Source organism: Rhopalosiphum padi, chromosome 3 (genome assembly GCF_020882245.1).
Source record: "Rhopalosiphum padi isolate XX-2018 chromosome 3, ASM2088224v1, whole genome shotgun sequence".
In the NCBI taxonomy this organism is placed as follows: domain Eukaryota; kingdom Metazoa; phylum Arthropoda; class Insecta; order Hemiptera; family Aphididae; genus Rhopalosiphum; species Rhopalosiphum padi.
The window spans coordinates 48140690-48164361 of NC_083599.1; the positions used below are offsets into that span (position 1 = coordinate 48140690).

At 26.2% G+C, this 23672-nt stretch overlaps 2 protein-coding genes across 2 annotated transcripts; one reads left to right on the forward strand and one right to left on the reverse strand.

Moving 5' to 3' along the window:
* Positions 1–236: 236 nt before the first annotated feature.
* LOC132928049 (twist-related protein 2) lies at positions 237–10990 on the reverse strand. Its single transcript, XM_060992611.1, has 4 exons — positions 10674–10990; positions 5668–6025; positions 2625–2757; positions 237–1154 (listed from the first exon to the last, which is right to left on the reverse strand). The coding sequence occupies exons 1-4, from the start codon at positions 10725–10727 to the stop codon at positions 962–964; spliced, it is 738 nt and encodes a 245-aa protein (XP_060848594.1). The 5' UTR covers positions 10728–10990; the 3' UTR covers positions 237–961.
* A 320-nt stretch (positions 10991–11310) lies between these two features.
* On the forward strand, positions 11311–16023 carry LOC132928050 (putative ATP synthase subunit f, mitochondrial). Its single transcript, XM_060992612.1, has 2 exons — positions 11311–11548; positions 15382–16023. The coding sequence occupies exons 1-2, from the start codon at positions 11515–11517 to the stop codon at positions 15759–15761; spliced, it is 414 nt and encodes a 137-aa protein (XP_060848595.1). The 5' UTR covers positions 11311–11514; the 3' UTR covers positions 15762–16023.
* The last annotated feature ends 7649 nt before the right edge of the window (positions 16024–23672 follow it).

The following is a 23672-nucleotide window of genomic DNA, read 5'->3' on the forward strand; positions in this document are numbered from 1 at the left end:
ATAATTAACATTATTTGAAAATATATGGATATTTAAACTTATTTATAAATGTTTGAGTTATTAAATAGGTATAATTTATTAGATAATTATTTATACAGTATTTGTCACAAGGTTGTAATTGAAAAAAATTTCGGGGTGGTCCAACATTTTTTAAATATTGGTAATTGGAATTTGGAGTAAAACACTAGGACAAAAAAAAGTACTTAGTATTCTAAAATAAAAATACAAATAAAATGTACTTTTAAGTATTTTAAAAATATATTGTTCGAAAAGTATTTAAAATATAAACAAAGTATTTAAACACAAGTATTCGAATACTTAACAATACACGAATTAGTCGTATAACTTGGCAACATTACATCAAAATGTGTCTGAAATCGTGTGATTTTTTGGGTACAAAACAATATCTTTTGTCACATAGTGGCACTCCGCAATAGTTGTGTTGCGAAAAACGCGAAGCGTCCTCAATAGTGTTTCACCCGAATAACCGTCAATTTGATAATTAGTACCACCCAGTTAAAAATTGCATATATACATATATTAGAATTAGGCTAGGCCACAAATATATTTAATTAATAATAAAACATTTTTTTTCTTTAAAATACGTCATATTTATTGAAACAAATATAATATCTACTTAAAAGTTTAAATAAATAACTAAGTTAATACAATTTCAATTTCGATAAATAGATAATTTAGTATTTTTAGTATAGTTATATTATTAGGTAGTCTAAAAATATTAAAGTAAAAAAAAATTATTAAGAAATAGGAAGAAAATCAATGACTTAAAACAAATCGTAGGGAATATAATATTATTATACATAGTACGATAAATGTTGGTATTCATATACATATTATATATTATTATATAGTAGTACCTATCTGTAATATTATTTTATAGGCCATGTTCAAATAATTTATATGTAAGATGGTAAAAATAACTTGGGAATGTGATTGTTAACTAATATTGGTTGTTAACGTTTGGAGGATAGTCGGTTGCAGCGTTCCAACATTGACCATACTGTGGCTGGTAACCGTAGTACGTCGGTGGAGGTAAGTATTGAGTACAAGACGGCACAGTGTACAGTTTTGTCTCGTACTCTGGTCCATATTCCAAGATCGCTTGTAAATGTCTTATGTACCGTATGGCCATCCTGTATTATACAAATAAATAAGTCATTGTGTATTTTTTATTTTTACTACATAATAGGTGATTATAGTCTATTGATGTATAATATATATACTTCATGCTATTGTATAGATGGATAATAGATATAGATCCATAATATATAGTCCCAGTAAGTAGTGGTTTTTGGAGGGCGATCCTACAAGAAGAGCCATGTATAGTGCCAATATGACCATGCACGCGGAGAAATAATTACCACTATGTGTGAGTTATTAAATATTATGTTTTGATACGAAAAATTGAATTTTTTATGGTCCTATTATTTATTAGTATCATAATATATTTTATATTATCGAATGAGAAGTGTTATGTTAAAATTATTGTATTAAAAACACGTATGACGTGAACTCAATAAAATGTATTTTATGAATAATAATAATACTTATAAAGTTATAAACTATAATCAGAACACGGAAAAATCTAAATGTTATGAAAATGTCATAACATAAAATATAATCATGTACGTAAAAGTTTCAAATTCCCACAAACATTTTTTTCAATTACAACAAAATAACTAAAATCGTAATCGTTTAAATGTTAATATATTTACTACATTTTTTTGTTCCAAAATGAAATAGTAACAATATAGAACCTTAAATTAAATTAAATTTTCAAACTTTTTAACCGGGTGATAATTTTTCAATGCTCGAAAATGTCAACGTTTATAATAATAGTTCAAAAAGTCTCAAAATATTTTAAAAATTAAAAATTTCTATGTTTATACATATGTCTATGTTTAAAAAAAATATTTTTATACAATTATAAGGAGAATTTATTTGGTTTACCTATTACCTATTGTATTAAAGTTTTGACCCAATAATTTTTTTTTATTACCTAGATAATAACTGAGAAAATGTTAAAAAAATCTTTAATATGACTTTAGTTGGTAATATATTCATATTTTATAGCTTAGAAAAAAATATAATCTGAGAATTTCGTATCAAAAAACGTTTTAAAGTAAATAAAAGTTGAATTTTAAACGGTTACTATTAGTGTATTAGTGACTAGTGTATTATTATTTATATTGACCACTGACCACCTATCTAAAAATGTATATAAAAATAATGATTATTTATTGTTTCATAGAAGAAAGTCTGCAGTAATAATAATTACTATATTAATATGACTATTATGACTATATTATAGTATATAATATATATCTATAGATTGTTGTCTATATTGAATATTTAAAATATACTCATATACCTAAATATATATATATTTTGAAAAACCAGCGACTTATTTTATTATTTTAATATATCAAGTATCGTAAGTAACCTAGTATCGTGATACTGATTTTCAAGGATTTTGACCATCCCTGGATGAAGATACGTACAAATTCAGTGGTGGGCTCTAATGTTAGTTAAGTATTAGGTACGACAATGTAGACCTTGACAATATTTATTAATAATTATAATAAATTAATATATACACTTACCTCAACGACTCGATTTTAGAGAGTTTCTTTCCGGGAGGTTTACTCTTAGGCAAACGGTTTCTCAGAAGATCGAAAGCCTTGTTCATGTCTCGCATTCTGGTCCGTTCTCTGTCACAAGCGGATTTTTTATAGTCTGCGAACAACATTTTAAGATGGGTTATATAATTATTAATTAATAAGGAAATTATAGCAAATGCTTATTTGTTGTTGTAAGTCATCGAGCATCTAAAGTAAGATACAAATTTATTTTACACTTTTCCGATGTTGTAGAAATTATTTTAAGTATTCTATATATATATATATTTCTTATTATTTCTTATATAAGAAATTTTATATTGCTAATTTATTTATATTTACAGTTTCTAGTGCTATTTACTCGTATAACTCGTAAAAGCATATTTTGTATATAATAAGGGCAGTAAATAATACAACTCCAATAAAGTATACAAATATGCAAACGTTAACATTAAACATATTAAATATGTATTTCGGGGAGATGGTTATTTGCGCCACCAATAGATACATTTAAGTACGTATATATAATTTGTGCCAAAATATAACATGTATTTTGTGTCATATCTAAAAATTAATTTTGGTAATTTGTGACACGGCAGAAAACGAAATGGAATATGTGATCTGCGTCACACTTTTAACTTCAATTGTTGGAATTTAAGTATACTTATTGTATATTTATAATTATGATATGACTGTTTTTTTTAATAACTGTAATTGTACTTATTCAATATTTTTTTTAAATATAATTTTTAATAGTTTTCTAGAAATATAATTATAATAATGAATTTGATTGATCAATAATTAAAAAATAAAAATACAATATGTTAATCTTTAAAAAAAATGTTTAGTTATTTTATACTTATATATACATTTATTTATAATTATAATATAACTGATTTTTTTGTTTCTTTTTATTATTAACAGAAATTGTACTTCTTTAATACTTTTTAATAATTTTTTAGAAATGTGACTTAAAATGAACTTGATTGATCAATGATTAAAAATACAATATTTATTTATATAAAAAAAATCTTTTATCATTTAAAAGTGGCGTTAATTACAATTTGAATAAGGTGAATAATGGCACAAATTACAACTTTTGAAGGTATAAGATGGCGCATATTACATAATGCTCCTTTATTTAGTTTTATGTAGAGCAAACTTCAACCCTAAAAAGTTAGCACACACTAATTTACATATGCCCGTACTTTAATTTTCAAATAGTATAGGTAAATAGGTACGTCATCGATTGTTATTATCGCCGAACAATGAACATATAGAACAATTAATTTATTCCGAATAATATGGCTATTAATAATGTCAGTTATATTGTACTGCAATTATCAAGTTCGTTGTATTTACGCTCCAGATTCGGACGACTGACGAGATACATATACTACCATATTCTATAAAAAATATTATAAAAAATTAGGTCGACAATTTTATTGTGCATATTTACCAATTTTTAGTACTAATTTTGATGTTTTTAAGTCTATATTAAATATTAATAGTTAAAAATGTACCTTTTTAGTACTATAACTTCTGAGCTCTGTTAATTGTCTATAGTTATTAAATTATCCGTGTAAAAATTAATTACGTATACACAATATGCAAAATAATAGTTGGTGCTTAAATATAACTTGTCTACCACTTTTAAAAATTAAAATAGTATAAATTGATCCGTAAAAAAAAAAACTAATTACGTATGCAATACATTATATTTCGAAGGTATTTAAATATAACAACAATAAATGAGTATACATAGGTACATTATAATATAAAATTGAATAAGAAGCACAGTGTATGATTTATATACAGTGTATTACCAACTCATAATATTCAGTGGGCAATGAAAGTAGTTAAAATTGTTACATTTGTATTAATTTATTAAAATTTTAATTTAAAAAAATGGGGAAGTGGGTAACTGCTCTGCAATAAATACACTATTGTAAAATCAATACATTCATAGCTCCGCTCAGAATTTAAAATGTAAAAATATAAAAAATAATATTGAATTCAAAAATCGGCAAATATAAAAGCATAAGTTAAAGATTAATAGAACCCCATTATTAAATTCTACTTCGCTTATAGAAGATACTGTTAGTACCTATTCGTATGATCGTATACATTAGATAGATATAGTTAATATAGTTAGAAAATAATCTAGTATACTATCTGTGAGAACGACAAGAATGTTATGAATTTCTAATAAAATAATCGAATTTCTAATTCTAGAAAACTATTAAATACTTTTACAATATTGAATCTTAATAATCGGTTTACTGTTTATAAAATATATAATATGACTACAGTCCGAATTTTTATGTTCAATAAATGTTAATATATGTTAATATAATTTTAACCTTCTAAAAAACCTAAAAGTATTATATTTTAATTAATTTAAAAGAATGAAAAATAGTCTGTTTCGTATCTCCTCAATAAATCATCTTCATTTTTCACTCCCATAAAACTGATATTCATTTAATAAAGATGAAAAGACAATATTGACCAAGGCACAAACACATAAAGTTATAATATTATCATTTGATATTTACAATAATATCTTTGTACTTTGTAGAATAGCTAATGATTATAAAAGTAGGTAATAATTAAAGACGTTGTAGAACTTAGTAGTTAAAGTCGCCTACAATTAAAATATAGGAGTTGAATGCAGGCTGTAGAAAGTCCTTTTTCTTTCAGATAAAAAAAAAAAACAGTTATCAAAATCCGACAATTCTGTGAGGTCTGAGAGTTTTTCCTTTGAAATAATTTTTAAGCAATACACCGTACCAAATAGGCGTTGGATCGTAGATTAGTGGAAATGTAAGTATGAATATTATAATAATCAAGATGGTAATTAAAACAAATAGTGCCCCCAAGATCAGATCTTCTAGTCTAGAATAGGCTATTATAAAAGGAGAAATAGAGAATCTTAAATGAACGGATCAATTTGAACTTGCAGGATACAGGAAGATACATCATTGGATGTGTTAATATTATTTGATATAATTTTATTATTAATACCTACCTCTTTCGGATTCGTACGACCGGACTCTTGAGCTGGATTTGATCTCGGTCTGCATGTAACAATTGGTGCCGCTGCCGACGCTCGCCACTGTGGGTGAATACTGGTGTTCGTCGGGAGACGTGCCGTACACGGGTGGTGGCGGTGGAACCACAGATCCGCCGATCTGGAGGCTGGCTAACGGTGGATGGTGTTGGTAGTCATAACCCATTGGCGGCAGCACGTTGTTAAGAGTGCAAATAGTGGTCGAGTCCGACGAGCTTTGGTCGTAGTGCGCGGAGGACGTGGTGATCGCCGATACCGCCGCTGTCGTTGTTTCCGCGTGCGGTTTGTTCACGTACACGATCCGAGTGACGTTTTCCTGAATTGAAATAATAAAAATCACATCAGTGTCGTATTTAGGATTTTTTTTTAACAAGAGTTCGCTTTTATCCAAAGCCCGCCCATCATCGATTTGTCACTACATATGTACCGTTCCAATATAACCTATCGATTCTACCAGCTATCAATTTTTACCTATCATCATCTAGTAACCCTTAATTAACTATATTTTAATTAATTAATTAAAAAAATTAATTTATAATCGACCTAATTATTTAGCAATTATTTCGTGTTCACAATAATACAATATTACACAATTACTTTAAAATCGTATGACGTATGTTTAATTATACAAAAAAATTAAATAATAATAACTTTATAGTTGTTTAAGTACTTTCTGTTAAATAACTCAGTTTTTTTTTTTAGTTGTTTTGAAAAATGTATATAAAATACAAATATTATATATTATTATTATAGTGAATAATGAATGTCTATTTAAAAATTAATGATATAATACGATTTGTAATTTTTGTTTTGTAAGTTTATACATTTTCCCATTCTCCCAAGTCTGCCTATAGTTAAAATTTTTTGTATCAAAAAAGTAGTTCAATTTTGAGTTATCTATTCTAAAGTTACAACTTAAAATTAAGATACCTAATTGATTGGTTTTAATTAAATGTCGACCACCGTGTGGGCTATGTCTCAATCACTACTACAAATCGACTTAAAACTGTGTTACCTACTATACGTATCTAACTGAATAACATTATAAACACAAAATATTTGGCATAATTATATATAACTTAATCTAAGAGGTTAGATATTGTTTTGCTAAAACAAAAACAAAATACACAATTCACTACAAATATAATATTATAATATTTATTATTTAAACATTATTACCTACTTATTAGTCAAAATTCATTATTATGTTTTTTAGGCTTTATGTATTTAAATTTTAAAATAACTTCTAGCATAATTTTGATACTCTGGTGACATACTAGTAACCAAAACTAACTTTATCTTATTCAAAGAAGATATCAATCCTTATTAATACGCCACTAAAATATGCTGAAAAGTGAACAGCGCTCTAATGACATATTATATCTTCAATATATTGATAAAAGATCATATTCTATCTCGACTTTCCTGTATTCTAACAATTAAATGTTATTTCATTATCCAATAAAAAACAATTAGAGCCAATCTGCCTAATCTATCTTAGTTAGAAAAAAATTATTTAATTTATTTGAGTTTTTACATTATCATCTGTTATACTGATCATTCAAGGAAAAAACTATTTTTTAGAAAGATGAGTTCAGGCAATGAAGACTTTTGCTATTTATATTTATAGATTTAATGCTCTTTTTTTGGTACTTTATTTTTTCTATTAATTGTTTATTGTTTTTACTATCATTTTTTTGATTATTATTATTTATAATAACTGGCTGTCCTGTTTTGATTGAAAGCAAATAAATCTAATTAATACATCGCAAATTAATTTTACAATATATTTTCTGACAATTAGACGATTTGTAAAAAAGTATTCGAAAAAATACTTTATTATTATGTTCTTGCGTAATAAAGTACTTAATATCTATACAATTTACAACAACTAAAAGGATTGCAAGAAATTGATTAAAATCTATTATACGACAGAAATACAATATCTGATAGTTTTTATAATTATATCTATAGGTATTACTGGTATTAGTATATCTATTGCACCTAAAAAATTAAAGAAATATGTATGTAGTAGTATTTAGCACTATAATTGTGTTAATTTTTTCATTTTCCGTAACGTGGAACTATATAATGAAACAGCTACAGATAACCGATGTCCTATGCCTATCAAAATATTGTATCGGCTGCATACTAGTTGCGGTCATGGATGATTTTTGAGATAAGCACATATAGCAGTTGCGGTCGTAACAATTGTAAGTAATGCCTAAGTTGCGGTCACAGCAAAGACTGAGCTTTTACATTGATAATAAAATGAGTTAAAAATTTAGAATTGAAATTATATATTAGTAGTATGATATTATAATGAGTACCTAAAAAATTTAATTTGAAATTTGAGCTGAATAAGTAATCCAATCTGGACATTTTGTTAGTATGTACAAGTTCCATGCTTTTATATTGGAGTTGACTTTAGAGCTATTAAATACCATTTTATGTAAGTTTATACTAGATAATATACTGTATAGTAATCTTAAATGATTATTGACCGCCACCGTAGTTTGTTAACTGAAGTCGATCACTGTTGTTTTTGAAATATAAAAATACTATACATTTAAGAAATATTTATATATTTTTGTGCTTTTATCCCAATATTGAGTAATAAAAGCGCAAACAGTGATCGCAATTAATAGGTAACTTTTTAATTGATTGACCGCAACTAGTACTATAGAGTCTATAGTCTATTGTACAGTAAGCATAAGTGTTATATAAGTGTTAATAAAGTATAAGTATAACAGGGGTGTCATTTAGGGTACATTTAAATATTTAATTGCCTTTTATTATATTATGATGTACTTTACCCGTACGCCATATTAGCACAACTTAATAATTTAATGCTTATTAATTATTATCCTGAATTTATTTAAGTAATTCATACAATAAAATAAATATTTGATAAATGATATAAATTATTAAGTATTAGTATAGCCGTATTATAATTTATAGACGATATATTTAAATTACATATTTTTAATATTTCTTAGTGTTTATATTTCTGTGGTCGTGGCGTACTACTTATATTTAAGATATTTGGATAAAAAGTCTGACGGAAAACAATATATAGGTAATTATAAAAGTCAAGTATATCCTATATAAAATCTCAAAGTTTATACAATTTTTGTAGTTAGTTGATATTATGATTGTAGGTATGTTTAGGACTTTAAAAAATATTCATAGGTCCTCAAAATCTTATTTGTGTTTATTATTATATTTTTGATGGTGGTATATCATATAATATATATAGTATAATCTACTCTCATTATTTTAAAAAATATTATTTTTACTTATTTCCATAAAATTGCAAAATAACATTTTTAGATTTTTTTTATGTTAAATTACGAAATCCAATATTTTTTATATAACATAAGTATGTACTGCTTTACTGCTTTAGTTAGTGTTTAAATTAATAACTAGTATAGTATATAATCCTTAATCGAGAATTTTTAAAGTATAGATATAAAATTATTAATTTAATTAAAAAAAATATTTATTACATTCAGGAATAAAAATAAATTTTATATTTGAAATGTTTTTCACATATTATATTTTAGATAAAATGCAAATTTAGACAAAAATAAATACACGCACGTATAAACAAAACATAAATATCTACAGTATAGTGGTATACCATTACATTATATTTTGTTCTTGGAAAACATGAAACTTGAATTTACTTTATAATTTATTTTTTATTTTTTGAAGGTCCCAAATTTCATTGCAACCCCCAGTTACGCTACTGGTTTATTTAATTTTACACGTGAAATACTGTAAGTTCTACATATATTATTTCAAGATGATTAAAAATATGTATACTCGTAATACATAATACCCATAAATGTGTAGGAAGTAGTCGTTATTTTATAAAACAGTATAGTATTGTATACACAATACAAATGAACAATTATCAATAAAATATCTAGTTGAATTATAAATTGGGTATATGGTTTATTGCCTTAATTTGATTAGTGTATACTGTATAAAGTACTTAGATATTTCACGTTATAACACCAACTTTAACTCTAAAATGCCGAATATACATATATTATAGACCCGTGCATGAAATGCGAACACGTTTGTAATACATTGCAGGAATATATTAGGTTATATTATATACCTCGAAAATGAAGCAATATAATTTCGAACAATGTTTGAAATTGGTAATAATTATACACATAATAAATTAATGTCTGAAAATAGTTACTGTATAGTATTTGCATTCTATATAGCGATTGCCGATTTCCGCTGATAAAACGCATACGTATATTAACTTTACTACATATAATAGCCACTATACTGGCTAAACTGCAATGGTTCTCAAATGTTTGATTTCCGTAAAGTCCTATACGAAAGTTTATAAAATAACGATAATTTTATTAGCATAGGAAAATCATTAATTTAATTATTATTAAAATTATATATTATTATTATAATTTAATTATAATTAAATTATTATTTTAAAATTTTAATTTTTAGTATCTTTTTGTTTGAACGGTTGTACATGAATATATTTTTCTCTAATAAACAAGTCACAGCGTTTTACGTTTACTTTTATCATTATATATCGCGACAAGTAAATACTTTATACGTAATGTATGCGTATGTACTATGTATGCTTCATAAAAATACGATTAATAAAGATATATAATAATATTACAGTCTTGTTGCTTTCAGTCCAACGTATATATAGTATTATCGTAGATACAGAGAGCTACGCGCTATCACGATGTATTAATTATAGCTGCATAAAATATTATAAAAATGTAAAATATTTGATATCCAATCAATCATCGCCTACTACAACTGTGTCGAATTTTTGACTGGCTATATAATCACACGTGCAATTACACAATATTAAAATATTAACATATGATCGAAAAACCGGACGACTGTCAAATTGTACTACGCCTATATATACTTAATTCGAATTAGTTAAAAAATAATACGCTCACCTGTATAACGGATCTCGTGTCCCCTTCATTTCCTCTGGGCGACGTTTCGCTCATGATATTTGTCTTTTGGTTTCCTTTTAATCGGGAAGCGGTAAGACAGTTCTTCGCCCGACTGAGGCCACTTGACTGCTACGCCTATATACGAATGGTGGTAGGCAGTGGTGCCTATACTATTATGGACAGAAAACGGTTGATGGCTTTTTAATGGTAGCACTCGAATAGTCCGGGAACTAAAACCGTACTAATATTATAATGTGTACCTACCACGTACATACCGCGGCAATACTCGTCAGACACGACTTGTGCAATATAGACGCAAACACATAGAGCGGTGTTAAAAAAAAAAATAAAAAACGTTTTAATTACACGGATCTACACTTGTTTAAATAATTGAAAAAAAAAAACGACAAAAAACCATATTACACATATTATTATTATTATTATTATTATTATATTAAACGTATACGACACATACACACACACACGCCTCCGCCGCCGCCGCCGCCCAATCGACGGGCCACCCCCTTCACCCCGTTGGCGCGGCACGAGCGAGCGCGGTGCGAGTCGAAGTGCAGAACGGGACAGACGACAACAACTGTGCCAACACGTGTCACCTTATTGTCACCAAACACCCGAGTATACGATATTCGTTATTGTTTCGTTATTAGTATATTATACTAAATATTATTGTATGTCTATGTCGTGGTGCCGTGGATGCGAACAACGAGAATCGTGTATAATGGAATTAAACGGCCATAGAGTATATCCAACGGTGGAACGCGTTTTTACCGGTTTTTAAGCGTTTGTCGATTACTGTTGCATATCATCCGCACGCACGCCTATGTATACGAATCCACGCAAGTCTATAATATCACGTAGGTATATAGTAATAACTAATAATGTAGACTAAGAGCCCGGATTTCAATACGTTAAAAACTATATCAAAAAATGGTACAGAAAAATGATAAAAAAATGCACTTTAAACGCAATAACACCTCCTTAAAAATTGACCCATATTTTTTTTAATATATAGGCTCGAAAACGAGAGGACACAATGTGGTTTATCTTTTAGTATTTTTAACACTCTTTCATATTAAATAAGCAATAGGTAATTAAAAAAACAAAATACCGAATTTATAGGCACACAACAAATAAACATTATAGGTACTGTAATTGGGATCACAACATAGCCGTTCAACTGACTCGTTTGTATTTAGTGCTGTACATACGAAAAGATGTCTATATTAAATAACATAGTCCATAGAAGCAGATATCTTCAAAAATGTTGAAATTCAAACTTTTATAAAACGTTTTTTGATTGTTTTCATAATAAATAAATACATTTTTAATAAAATCGTTATTCGTAAGTAAACAAACTTTTAAATTGAATTCCAATTAGATGTTTAAAAAGAATTAAAAGAAAAACTTAAAAATACATAACCACAACGTTTTATAAACGGTGAAATATTTTTTGGATATAATAATATATGTATTATTATAACTATTCGTATGGAGTAACCATTACAAATTGTATTATAATCATCTTTAATCCATAAAATCGATTTAGTTTATTCTTTGTATATTTTTTCTGCATTATAGTATACAGATTTTGTACAGGATAGATCATAAGTGTAATAAACAGAAGTTATCTCGGGTATATTTTATAAGAGTAAAATATTGATAAAAAAATTTCAAAAATTCATTTAATTGATATCACGCATTTTTAATGAAATGATAAATTAACTCAATATAAATATTAATTTTGTTTATAAAAAATATTACAATCATATAAAAGATTCTATTTGAGTAACTTTGTTCAAAAATTATTAAAATATGTAACTAATGGGAAAACAATATATTGAAATCGCCAATTGAAGATGATTAAAATATAATTTGTAATGTACCTAGTGGTTTTTCTATAAAGATTTCCATTAGTAACTATACAATTAGTATTAGTATGATAATTACTATTCTAAGCATTAAAAAAACGCATTAATATGAATTCCTTCAGTTATAGTTTATTCTTATACCGATCAAAAAAAAACATTTATTATAAAATAAATAAACAAAACGTATATAATTTTAAATCGTTTATTGTGCATGTTTTAACACGATAAATTTGATGAGACTCTACGTCTGTGTTTTCTAATGCTATATTTGGTTTTATTTTATTTTAATAAAGAATATAAATTATAATTATATAAGAAATAATTTAATATTATGCAATTCAGTTTAATTAGAATTAAATCATAAAATATGATATACTTGGATTTTATTTTCAAGTTATATTAAGAAAATATTTATAATATTTACTTATAATTGATTGTACATTATTCCAATTAATAGTATTGTTAATATTAAACATCTAAAAACACAAAATTATTTGAGTTTCGGGTAATCAGAATATTTTCTGATGTCTTTGTTTTGGTTAATTCAAGTGTTTTGGAAAAAAAAATATTTGGATAATGGGTTTTCAGGTGTTTGATTTTTTAAGAGTTCGTAGGGGTGTTATGAGTTCTGATTAATTCGAATAACCGTTTTTATGGAGTTTAAATAGTTTAATATAGGCAATTTTCTATGCGCGTGCGTGTGGATCGTACAAATAAGTACGTAGTAACTAGGTAGTGATCAATGATCATAAATTCATAACTCATAAGTGATTATTTGTCTCAGTGACTGTGTAAAAGAAATGGTGGAATACTCTTGTGCGTGCACACATCACATGTCAAAAACGCATTACATAAATATTAATTAGTTGTTTTCTTTTGGTAAAAAGTATCAAGCAAAGTACACAAGTATAATGGTCACACAAATGGTTTTATTTTTATTATTCTTTTTTTTTATTTTGTCGATTTAACATTTTATATGTTGTTTACCTACGTGTGGGAAGTAGTCTTCCCCTTATTTCATTCAAACTTTGACCAAACCGTCACCATTATTTTTAAAATTAGTTTTTAGAATTTGAAAATACTTATTTTAATTTCAAACATATTTTTTAATTCGGAGACCAACTTTTACTTTCATTCTTTTAAGAAAACAAATATGTTTTTAATTTATATAGGTACGTAATTTTAATACATAAAATGTACTTATCATAGTCTATACGATTTTTTAAATAAAAATCTTACAAACTTAAAATAAATATATTTTTCTTTTAAATTCAGTTTATATTCAATATTTTCATATATTTGAAATGATATATATAGCTCATCCCTGCATATTATGGGTTCTATTATAATATATTATTATGTCATAATATAGTTTGCGGAAAAATTTTCTAACGACAAATAATTTTTCATTGACGTTTATTTAATAATACATATTTTGCACACACATGACACACCAATGTATATTTTGTATTATTATGTATATTATATTATATCATAAATAAAAAAAAATTAATATATGCGAGTATAACAAATTTGGCTTCACTATTATTCACGGTATACATTTTTGGAAAATCATTCGGGTTTCGAACATAATATTAAAAATTAAAGTTTTTTTTCGTTGGATTAATTTATTTGAAACATAAATAATTAAAACATAAATTAAAATAATTTTCTAAATGAGAATTCACATTTCACAATAGTCTACAATTTAGATTTAATAATCATAACAATAAGTTTAGTCTTGAGAGGCCATCTTCAAGTAATATTAACATGATAGTCATTACAAAATAAATATTATACAAAAATCAATTAATAATCAAAAAATATTTCATAAATCATATTTTTTTTCGTATTGATGTAATCAAAATTAGTGCCTACTGCCTACAAATGAAAGCCTAAGATAATATAAATGTTTATGATATTTAAAGTTTTTATTAATTATTTTTCAGTACTTTTGATTTATTGTATATTTATTTAAATTTTATCTGAAAATAGGTCCGCTAAAATAAAAAACATGTTTAACAATATATAATACTTTTAGCTATTGTGAGTTCTAATTTTTAAATGATTTGTATTGTTACTCTAATATATAACAAATATTGATATACATATATATCGTTTTATAAATAACCTTTAATTCAAAACATCAGTCTATTTAAATATAGGTATATGTATAATTTATTATTAATATAAAAAAATTGATTTATATTGATGCTATACTATAATATAAGATACATTAGTACGTAAAACGAATAATAAAAAAAATTAATTGATTTAAATAATTATTATATGGCCAATTAAAATTTAAAATGGATCAGACTCGTCGATATGCAGTATTTATCATTATTGTTGCGGCAAATCAGGTATTATAAAAGAAAGAAAATAACACAAAACATTTGAAAAACTGAAACACCGATGACGCACAAATCGCCGTTCAGCGATGCGACAATCGGTGACCAAGTACTGTGGGACATAGAGTCGCCACATTGTTTTCCTTGGCTGTTGAGCATTTACGCGTATCTATAACAACGAAATACAATATTATAATTTGTATTTCATTTGCTAGTAATCAATTCACTTATTTATTCAACTGTTTAGTTTGACACATTTAATATTTGAATAATAAGAAGGTTAAGAATAGATACTCTATATTTCTTAATCCGAAATCGAATACCTTTTTATTTCGATGAATCGCATTCAAAGGATCTATTGCCAGAGTAAGTTCTATACACGATATAATATTATTAAATTGATAATACGCGCGTAGTTCAATACCGTGAACAATAATCGGCATCGCTGTTTTTATCATCTATATCTAGTCAAGACTGCGGTGAAGAATTTTCAAGATCGTCCTGCAGGATCATTATACAAGATCGACGACATCGGTGGCTATCCTGCCGGATACAATCCTAAAGTGCACGGACCGTATGATCCGGCCCGTTTTTACGGGACGCCCGTCACGCCGTTTTCGCAACTGAAACTGTGCGAGGTTACGGATTGGTTGAGGTGCCGCGATAAATCGCCAAAAGCGATCGCTGGATTATTTTCGCGCGCTTATTGGAGATGGTCACACCAATATGTACAACCGAAACGTACAACAGCTGCTCCGTTAATTCATAGTCTTGTCGGCATGATGTTAGTGTTCTACATCATGAACTACGGCAAAATTATTCGTGAACGCAAATACAAACATCACTAATAATCTATAATAGTTTTCATCATAATGTATTGTATGAGTGTTTTAAACCATCATGTTTACCAAATTAATAATATAAATTCTGCTGTTTAAGAGATGTCCTGCAGTCCGCATCATGCGACATGCATTGTTTTGAACAGTAGAATTTATATTATTATTTAAGTAAACACGATGGTTTAAAATACTCTTACAATAATTAAAATAAAAGTACTCGTGTAAAATGTTGTGTTTGTACTTGGAATAAAGTTCTTTAATAAAAAAAAAAACAAAAGAATATATTATTTAATATTTATTATAATAATATTTTCTAGCAAAGATGTAAAAATAAAGCAGGTATAAAATAATATAAATGATTCCACCAAATAAGATTTGATTAAATGTTGTTAAAAACTTAAAATATATAGCTAGGTAATGAAACAAAAAATATATCCAAATTATGAATTAAAGATGATTAAAATACAATTTGTTAATGTGATTTTGCCATTTTACATTTATATATCTATCTATATGACTATATTAAATTCAATAAAAATATTTTAAATTCTTCAAACATTAAGTATTTTAATCAAATATTACAATTAAGTATTTTACTACCAGTTTTGAAAACTTCGATAGAAAATCCTTCAACACAGTGATATAATTGAGCACCATCTGTTATGGGTTTTAATTAATTTTACAATGAAGTGTATTTTTGTGTGTATGTATCTCACAGTACACACGATAATTAGTTAAAAAATGGTTCGAATGTTCGTTATTTAACTTCGAGGGTGATTTCTGATAGAATTTACTAGTTTGTACTTAAAAGAACTAAAGAATAAATTTATACTTAATATTTTTCAAAATAAATGAGAAAAACAAAAAATTAGAGAAAAATGGGATTTTTACACATAACCAGTATTTGACAAAATCAATTTTGCATTAGATACTCGAAATTTTCACGAAATATCTATGTTAGCATTTTTTATTACACAAGTTTAATTCTAAAAATATTTTAACGTTATTAATAGTAGTTTTTGAAATTCTATTTTTTTTTAAAGTTTTTTTTCTTATAAATACCGATAAAAACTTTTAAGTGGGTATAAAAATGTTTGAAAATTTAACACAAGATTTCTCATAAGTTGTTCACTTACCAATTAAAAAATATCAAAAATTTAGAGGCTAAAAATATTTTTTTGTTTGTGTTTAAAAATCTATAGTTTTACCGAAATTCGTAAGATCTTGAAAATTTTCAAATTAATTTTTAATTAATTATTCATAAAATGTTTTCATTTTATATCTAAGATTTGAAAATTTAAAAAAAGATTTATCATAAATTCATACATTTTTTTTATTTGGATCACTAAAAATAAATTTACTGAAAAGTCACAGTAATTTTTTATAAATTATAATAAGCTTTATGGATAGTACTATTTTACCTAACCAAATCGTGAACCTACCCAACTCTATTTTAATTTTTGGAAAAATTATTTAATTTATATATACCAGTTAATAATTTATATTTAATATCCGTTAGTATTTTATCACTTTTACATACCATTTTAGTTGGTACATATAAATCTCAAATTTGAAATAACTTATATTATCTAAAAGATGCTAAAATTATTTACACATTTTACCATTGATATTTTAGCAACATCAGTTATAAGTTTATAAGTAGGGTTCCGGATCTGTTATGCATTTGCATGTTTTTTTTTGTGGTAGTAGATTATTGTAGGTGAATTATAAATTTGTTTTATAAAATGGCAAAACTAAATACTTAGTATAAATTTGCATATTTTTGGAAAAGTGCATATTTGAGCAATTTTTAGCATATTTGTACATATTTTGTAGTTTTTTTAAAAATTTGTATGTACCTACGTAAAATTGTTAGAAAAATTCTTATTTGAAAAACATTCAAAAATATTTTATCAAATAAATTAAGGCCGTAGTCTGTCATATTTGACTCGTACGTGCTACGTCTTTTTACGATAGTTTCTTTGTCACTTAAGAATCAACCTTTTTATCGACAATTGTATAGTTTTAGTAAAACCAAATGACATCTACTATCTAGATTCTAAATTGTACAACGAAATGAAAAGCAGTACGGTCGTTCATTAATCATGATTCACGGTTATCTACTTACCTAATTACCTACTACCTACCTATTTTTTTAATTTTAATAACATAATTATAATATGCTTTCGTGCGTTTTCAAAAACAAAATAAAAAATTAGCTGCATATTTTTAAGCACATTTTGATAATTTTGACTGCATATTTCAATAATCTTAAGTGCAACAAGAACCCTAGTTACAACTGATAACTTAATACAATAATTATTTGTATTCAGTCATAATTCTTGAATATATATAGAAAATATACAATATTCTCTTTATTATGGTATCGATTTGATTATTCGTATTATTAAATTCTTTATACTATATTATTTAGACTTTAAACACAAAATCGTTCATTTTACCGAAGAATATATGAAAAATACCAATAAACATGGTGCGTTTTCGATTATTGTTATCATTTATTTTATCTAATAAATTAATAAGATATATGTCTTATATTAAAAAATGAGAATTGATGTTCATAATTGCTCGGTCAGAATCATATTTACCATAAGTCCATAACATCACATTAAGATGTTTAGATGTATATGTATATTTCAATATTATAATAATACGTATGCATAATTAATTGTAGTATATATATATTTTTTTAAATATCTTAAAAATATCAGGTAGGTACCTATATAAATATAGAAACAATTTTTGTAATATTTCAAAAATATTAAATACAAATATATTATATAGGTGGTAGTAGTGTATTTCAGTTATTCTTAAGATACATAATTTGTTTATTTCTATAAATAAGTTTTTAAACATTTAAACTTTGATATTACATAATACACCTTCAGTATATCTTGTAGTAAAATGTCCCGACTTATTATTATTATTACTAATAAACTACTTCTGTACTTACTGGCAATATTGCATTAAGCCACGACCGTTTGTTCTGTATTATCTATTCTATTCTATTGTCTTATTTTTATGTAATAACTGTGTCAGATGATCCTGAGAGTGAGAGTGGTAAGAAACTGGCGGCTGGTGCATATAGTGTGATTTACTTATTTATATTTTGTATTATTCTGTATTTGGTGAAATTAAATCTGTCAATTTTATTATAATAGCAATGGTTAGTTTCTTTAATATATATTAATAATTAATTATTTGTATGACTGCCATCCTATAATAGGTACATACATTTAAACCTACATAGTTGGATATTAGTATGATATGTTTAATGGATATATTATGTAAAATATAAATACAATTGTAGTATAATAGATATCATTTAATAAATATCTTAAAAATATTGTATAGATATTAAAATAAATTATAAAAAACTAAACATACAATTTCAGTTATTATAATATTATTACTAGTTAAAGCATACGCAAAATTATTAATTAAAAAACTAAGAACAGTAAGAGTCAACGATATATTCTTGATATTCACCGCATATCAATATCTTCTATTTACTATTATTAGAACTAAATTATTGGAATGTCCTCCGTTAAAAACGCATGACCTCAGTGGGACCAAACGATAAACGTACATTTATTGAACACGGAAAAAATTGTAATATTGTGTATCGAACGATTCGCGGATTTGAAACAACCGATTATAATTGAATTTATAATTATTACTACTCCGTTGCCGGTCGATCGGAAATGGCCATATAAGGGGGTGGAAAAAAATGCACCGAAATTCGGCATAAAAATTTCGAGGCGAGGCCGGGTATGATTGCAATTAGTCGAGGACGTCTAAACTACTCACTCCTGTGTCGGGGCTCGGGGTGTTAAGCCGAGACGACGCACAATGGAGCAATGATGTATTATGTTGTGTGAAATTATAGAATTTTAATATACAAACACGCGCAATATACGTTGGGTTTTACACTGTAAAGAACAGGTCTGCCGTGCGGCTGAACTGACGTCGACTACTGCGGGCGTTCTCGCATTTATTGTCTAACAGTTCGGTTGTATATATACATAGCGTATTGGTCTCAGTGATCACGGGGTAGAGTGCAAGTCCTTCTTTTTAGATTCAACACCGCGCTCTGGTGACGGCACCATAGTCACAATTGGTCGGCTAGCGTTCGTCCACACTCCGCGTAGAGCGCACTGCCCGTACCGAGCGCTCATATTATTATGAAAAATAAATTATTATCCGATGTGCATTGTATACTATCAATGGTTTACGTTCTTCAGCAAACCACGAAATTAGTACGAATACTAAATAGGTACTATACATACCTACAGATAATTAACTCGTGATATTAAACCATATATTTTATTTATTTATCTTTTTTTTTTTCGTGCAAATGAGCAAATTAAATGACTTAAATTTTAATGCATATTTGGTAACTTTTAAGTGCATTCACATCCCGAGCCTTTAAATAATTATTAACTACACACATACACATTCACCACGCAAAAATCTTATTATTGCCTTTTGCCTGTACATAACTCCTTACAAACATCGCGCTTCGAAATCCATTAAATATGAAAATAGTAATATACAATACAGTAATTATATATTGTAATTTTACTCTATTGCCTTTTTTTGTACATAATATAAACGTTAATAATAATATTAATATAATTTTTATATAAATTGTATACAATAGAAAAAAATACATAACTGGAAAAGTCACTCTGCTGTATGGTAGGAATGCACTTTATCGTTAAGTAAATAGATCACTGCAATGAAATAATGAATGTGTTTTATTATAATTTATTCAATGAAAAATAATTGCTAACGAAAAATGGTTTCTAGTGGAGCAGTAGGTTAGTCCTTAATAGAATATTCAATAATTGATTTATATTAGCTATTATAATTAACTTATTTTTCAATAAGTTGAATTAATTTTATCCGAAATAATTGTATGTATTATATTATAATAAATATAATTAAAATTCCAGTATATTAGAACAACTTATGAGAAATCTTGTAATACATTTTCAAACTTTGGATATTTAAATTAAAAATATTATGAATTTTTTTGTTACTTACAAGTGTTATGAGATACTTTGAAGTTTGAACTTAAACTATTTATTTAAAAAGTACCTAATGTGATTATGTATTATTGATATTTTTTATATTATTGCGGTTTAAACAGCTTATGTGGAATATTGTATTACTTTAACTTAGAATCAAATAACTAGAAATCTCTATAAATATTAAATAGTTCAAAAGATTAAAACTATTTTTGTATTCTGAAACGTAATGACAGAGCCAAGGAAAAAACACGAAAATCATTGTAAAACCAATACAATCATCGCTCCGTTCAGAATCTAAAAATGTGTAACTGATAATTTATTGTCTTCAATAAATGTAATTATAAATAATTACATTATAATATTTTAAACTATTTTATATGATTATGAACACATCATAAGTTTAAGGTTTAACATTAATTACACTAAAAAGTTCTCAGTATATATAGGGAAGGATGGAAATCCACCTAATGCCACCTCTAGGTACGACATTGTATAATGCATACTGTAGGTATGTATACTTAGATTAACAAGAGTCGGCCCGATAAATAACTATAATAACTAACAAGTAAACGTTTTTAGACTATATTTTTATTCACGTATATAGTATATACGAAAAGATTTTTTTTTCAATTTAATTTCGCATAACATTAAAATATTGTGTATCGTTTGCCAATTTGTTATAATGTAATATACGTCAATACATCATACAATTTATCTAATTGTACAATATGTATTTAAATTATTGTTGAAGGATATTTTTTTCAGGTTGTGATATAGTTTGGCATACATTTTTACATAAAATATGTTCGTCCATCATTCATAAGCAAAAAGTATATAATGTTCAAGACAAGTACATAAAAAATGACCGTAAGACATTTGTACAAATTACTTATCTTATGTATAATGTATATATTATAACTTTACACTTGACTTTACATAATAAAATCGCGGAAAATAATTATATAGTGTATTTTTACTGGAATAAATAAAATAAGATGACATAATTTCATACATTCGTTTACATTAGTCATTAATATTAATAATAGTAATAATAATAAAATAATAATAAAGTCGACTTTAATTTTTAATAGTGGAAATACACAATAGTAGGTAATAATCAAATACCTAATAATAATGTATTAAATACCTTTTTATAATCAATATAATATAATATGCAGACAATATCCTTTAATAGCGTATTTTTAGGAATGTCAAAAGTCTCACAAAAAGTAAAAACTAAAGTTTACGTGTTTCGGACAATGTTTTTATTTTTTTTTATTAATTATTATTTTTTACTACAGACCATATCTACCTTCGTTTTGAGCATGATCTTGTATATTATAGAGAATGCACAAGACACAAATAAAATGTTTTGCTGTAAAACTCTTCATTCGTAAACATCGTATATAATATTTAAAAAAAAATCTCAAATAAAAAACAAACAGTTGCAGGGCGTATAAATATTGTGGCACGCGCGGTAATGAATAACGATGTTATTATATCAATGAAAAACTAACGCAATCGCAGACCACCTAATACCTATGGATGATCTCCGGCACGTACAATTAAAAAACGATAAGACTAAATAAGTAAGTCCAATAAAAGAAAAAACAGGAAACAATTCGTGATTTGCGTATAATATCGAAAGCGGATTGATAATAATAATAAAGCCACTACCGTACAAAGAGCTTATAAAAATAGTAAACTGTAGAATCTCCACCTAGCAGTAGCAATCCCAATGAGATTGCATAACATACAATAAATTTAAAAATATTTAAAAAAAACAGTTAAAAAATGGCGACCCTCGATTGTTACAGTCCACATATATTAGATATTGCTACCACCGCAGAGCTATAGAATTAGCTATAAATCGATTTTTCATATTTTCAATCAAGAAAAACAGCCAATCTGTTATCAAAATTCCTCATCAGTCATCACTGTCCTATATGGTTACGATAAAGAACGAGACATCAACGCCACCCAACCAACACGGAGGAAGCGTTCGAGGAAACTAACACAGGTGCTATTTATAATTTGTACAACTCCACAACTCCATTAGACTTATAAACCTTTTGTAAATTAATAATTCAAATGTGAATATGTACGTATACCTACTCTTAAAATCTTAAAATCGTATTTATTATTAGCTATATGAAAAACAATAGGTATAACATAAACCCATGTACAACTTTATAGGCTAATGAGTAATGACCCTAGAGTTGTTGATGCTTTAAAAAAAAAAAAAATAATAATAATAGAAACGGAAACGTGTAGGTTATATTATAATATATGTATTATTTGTATATATTATTATGTTATAATCAAATATATTATATATATATATACTCAAATTGTCTGCGGTACACAGAAATATAGGAAGGTCTACACTACACAATATAGGAATTCATGTCGTAAAATAAATCTTGAGTCACCATTTTCTCAGTTGGTAAATCGACACGTATATAATGTAAACATATAGGTATTGTGTATAATAATTAGATATAATTATCTTCCAGGGATTACAGGGACCCAAAAATCCTTAGAAAGTTAGTAACAGAATTAAAATATTTTTATATGGAAATTATCGGTAAGTACAACAATTGTTAGTTATTTTTAATTTCGTGATAATTTTTTCGGGTGTAACACGAAAAGAGTATCTTGAAAAATAATATTGTTATAATTTTTCTCTGGTCGTTTATTCCTAGGGAAATCGTATTTACTTATTTATTTTGTTTACGTATAAATAGATAATTTAAGTTCAACTAAAAAATAAAAACGGTTTTGGAACCGTTTAATATCGGTTTTAAAGAGAACCTTATTTGACATTATGTTACATGTATTTTTTAATAATCGGAACCCAACC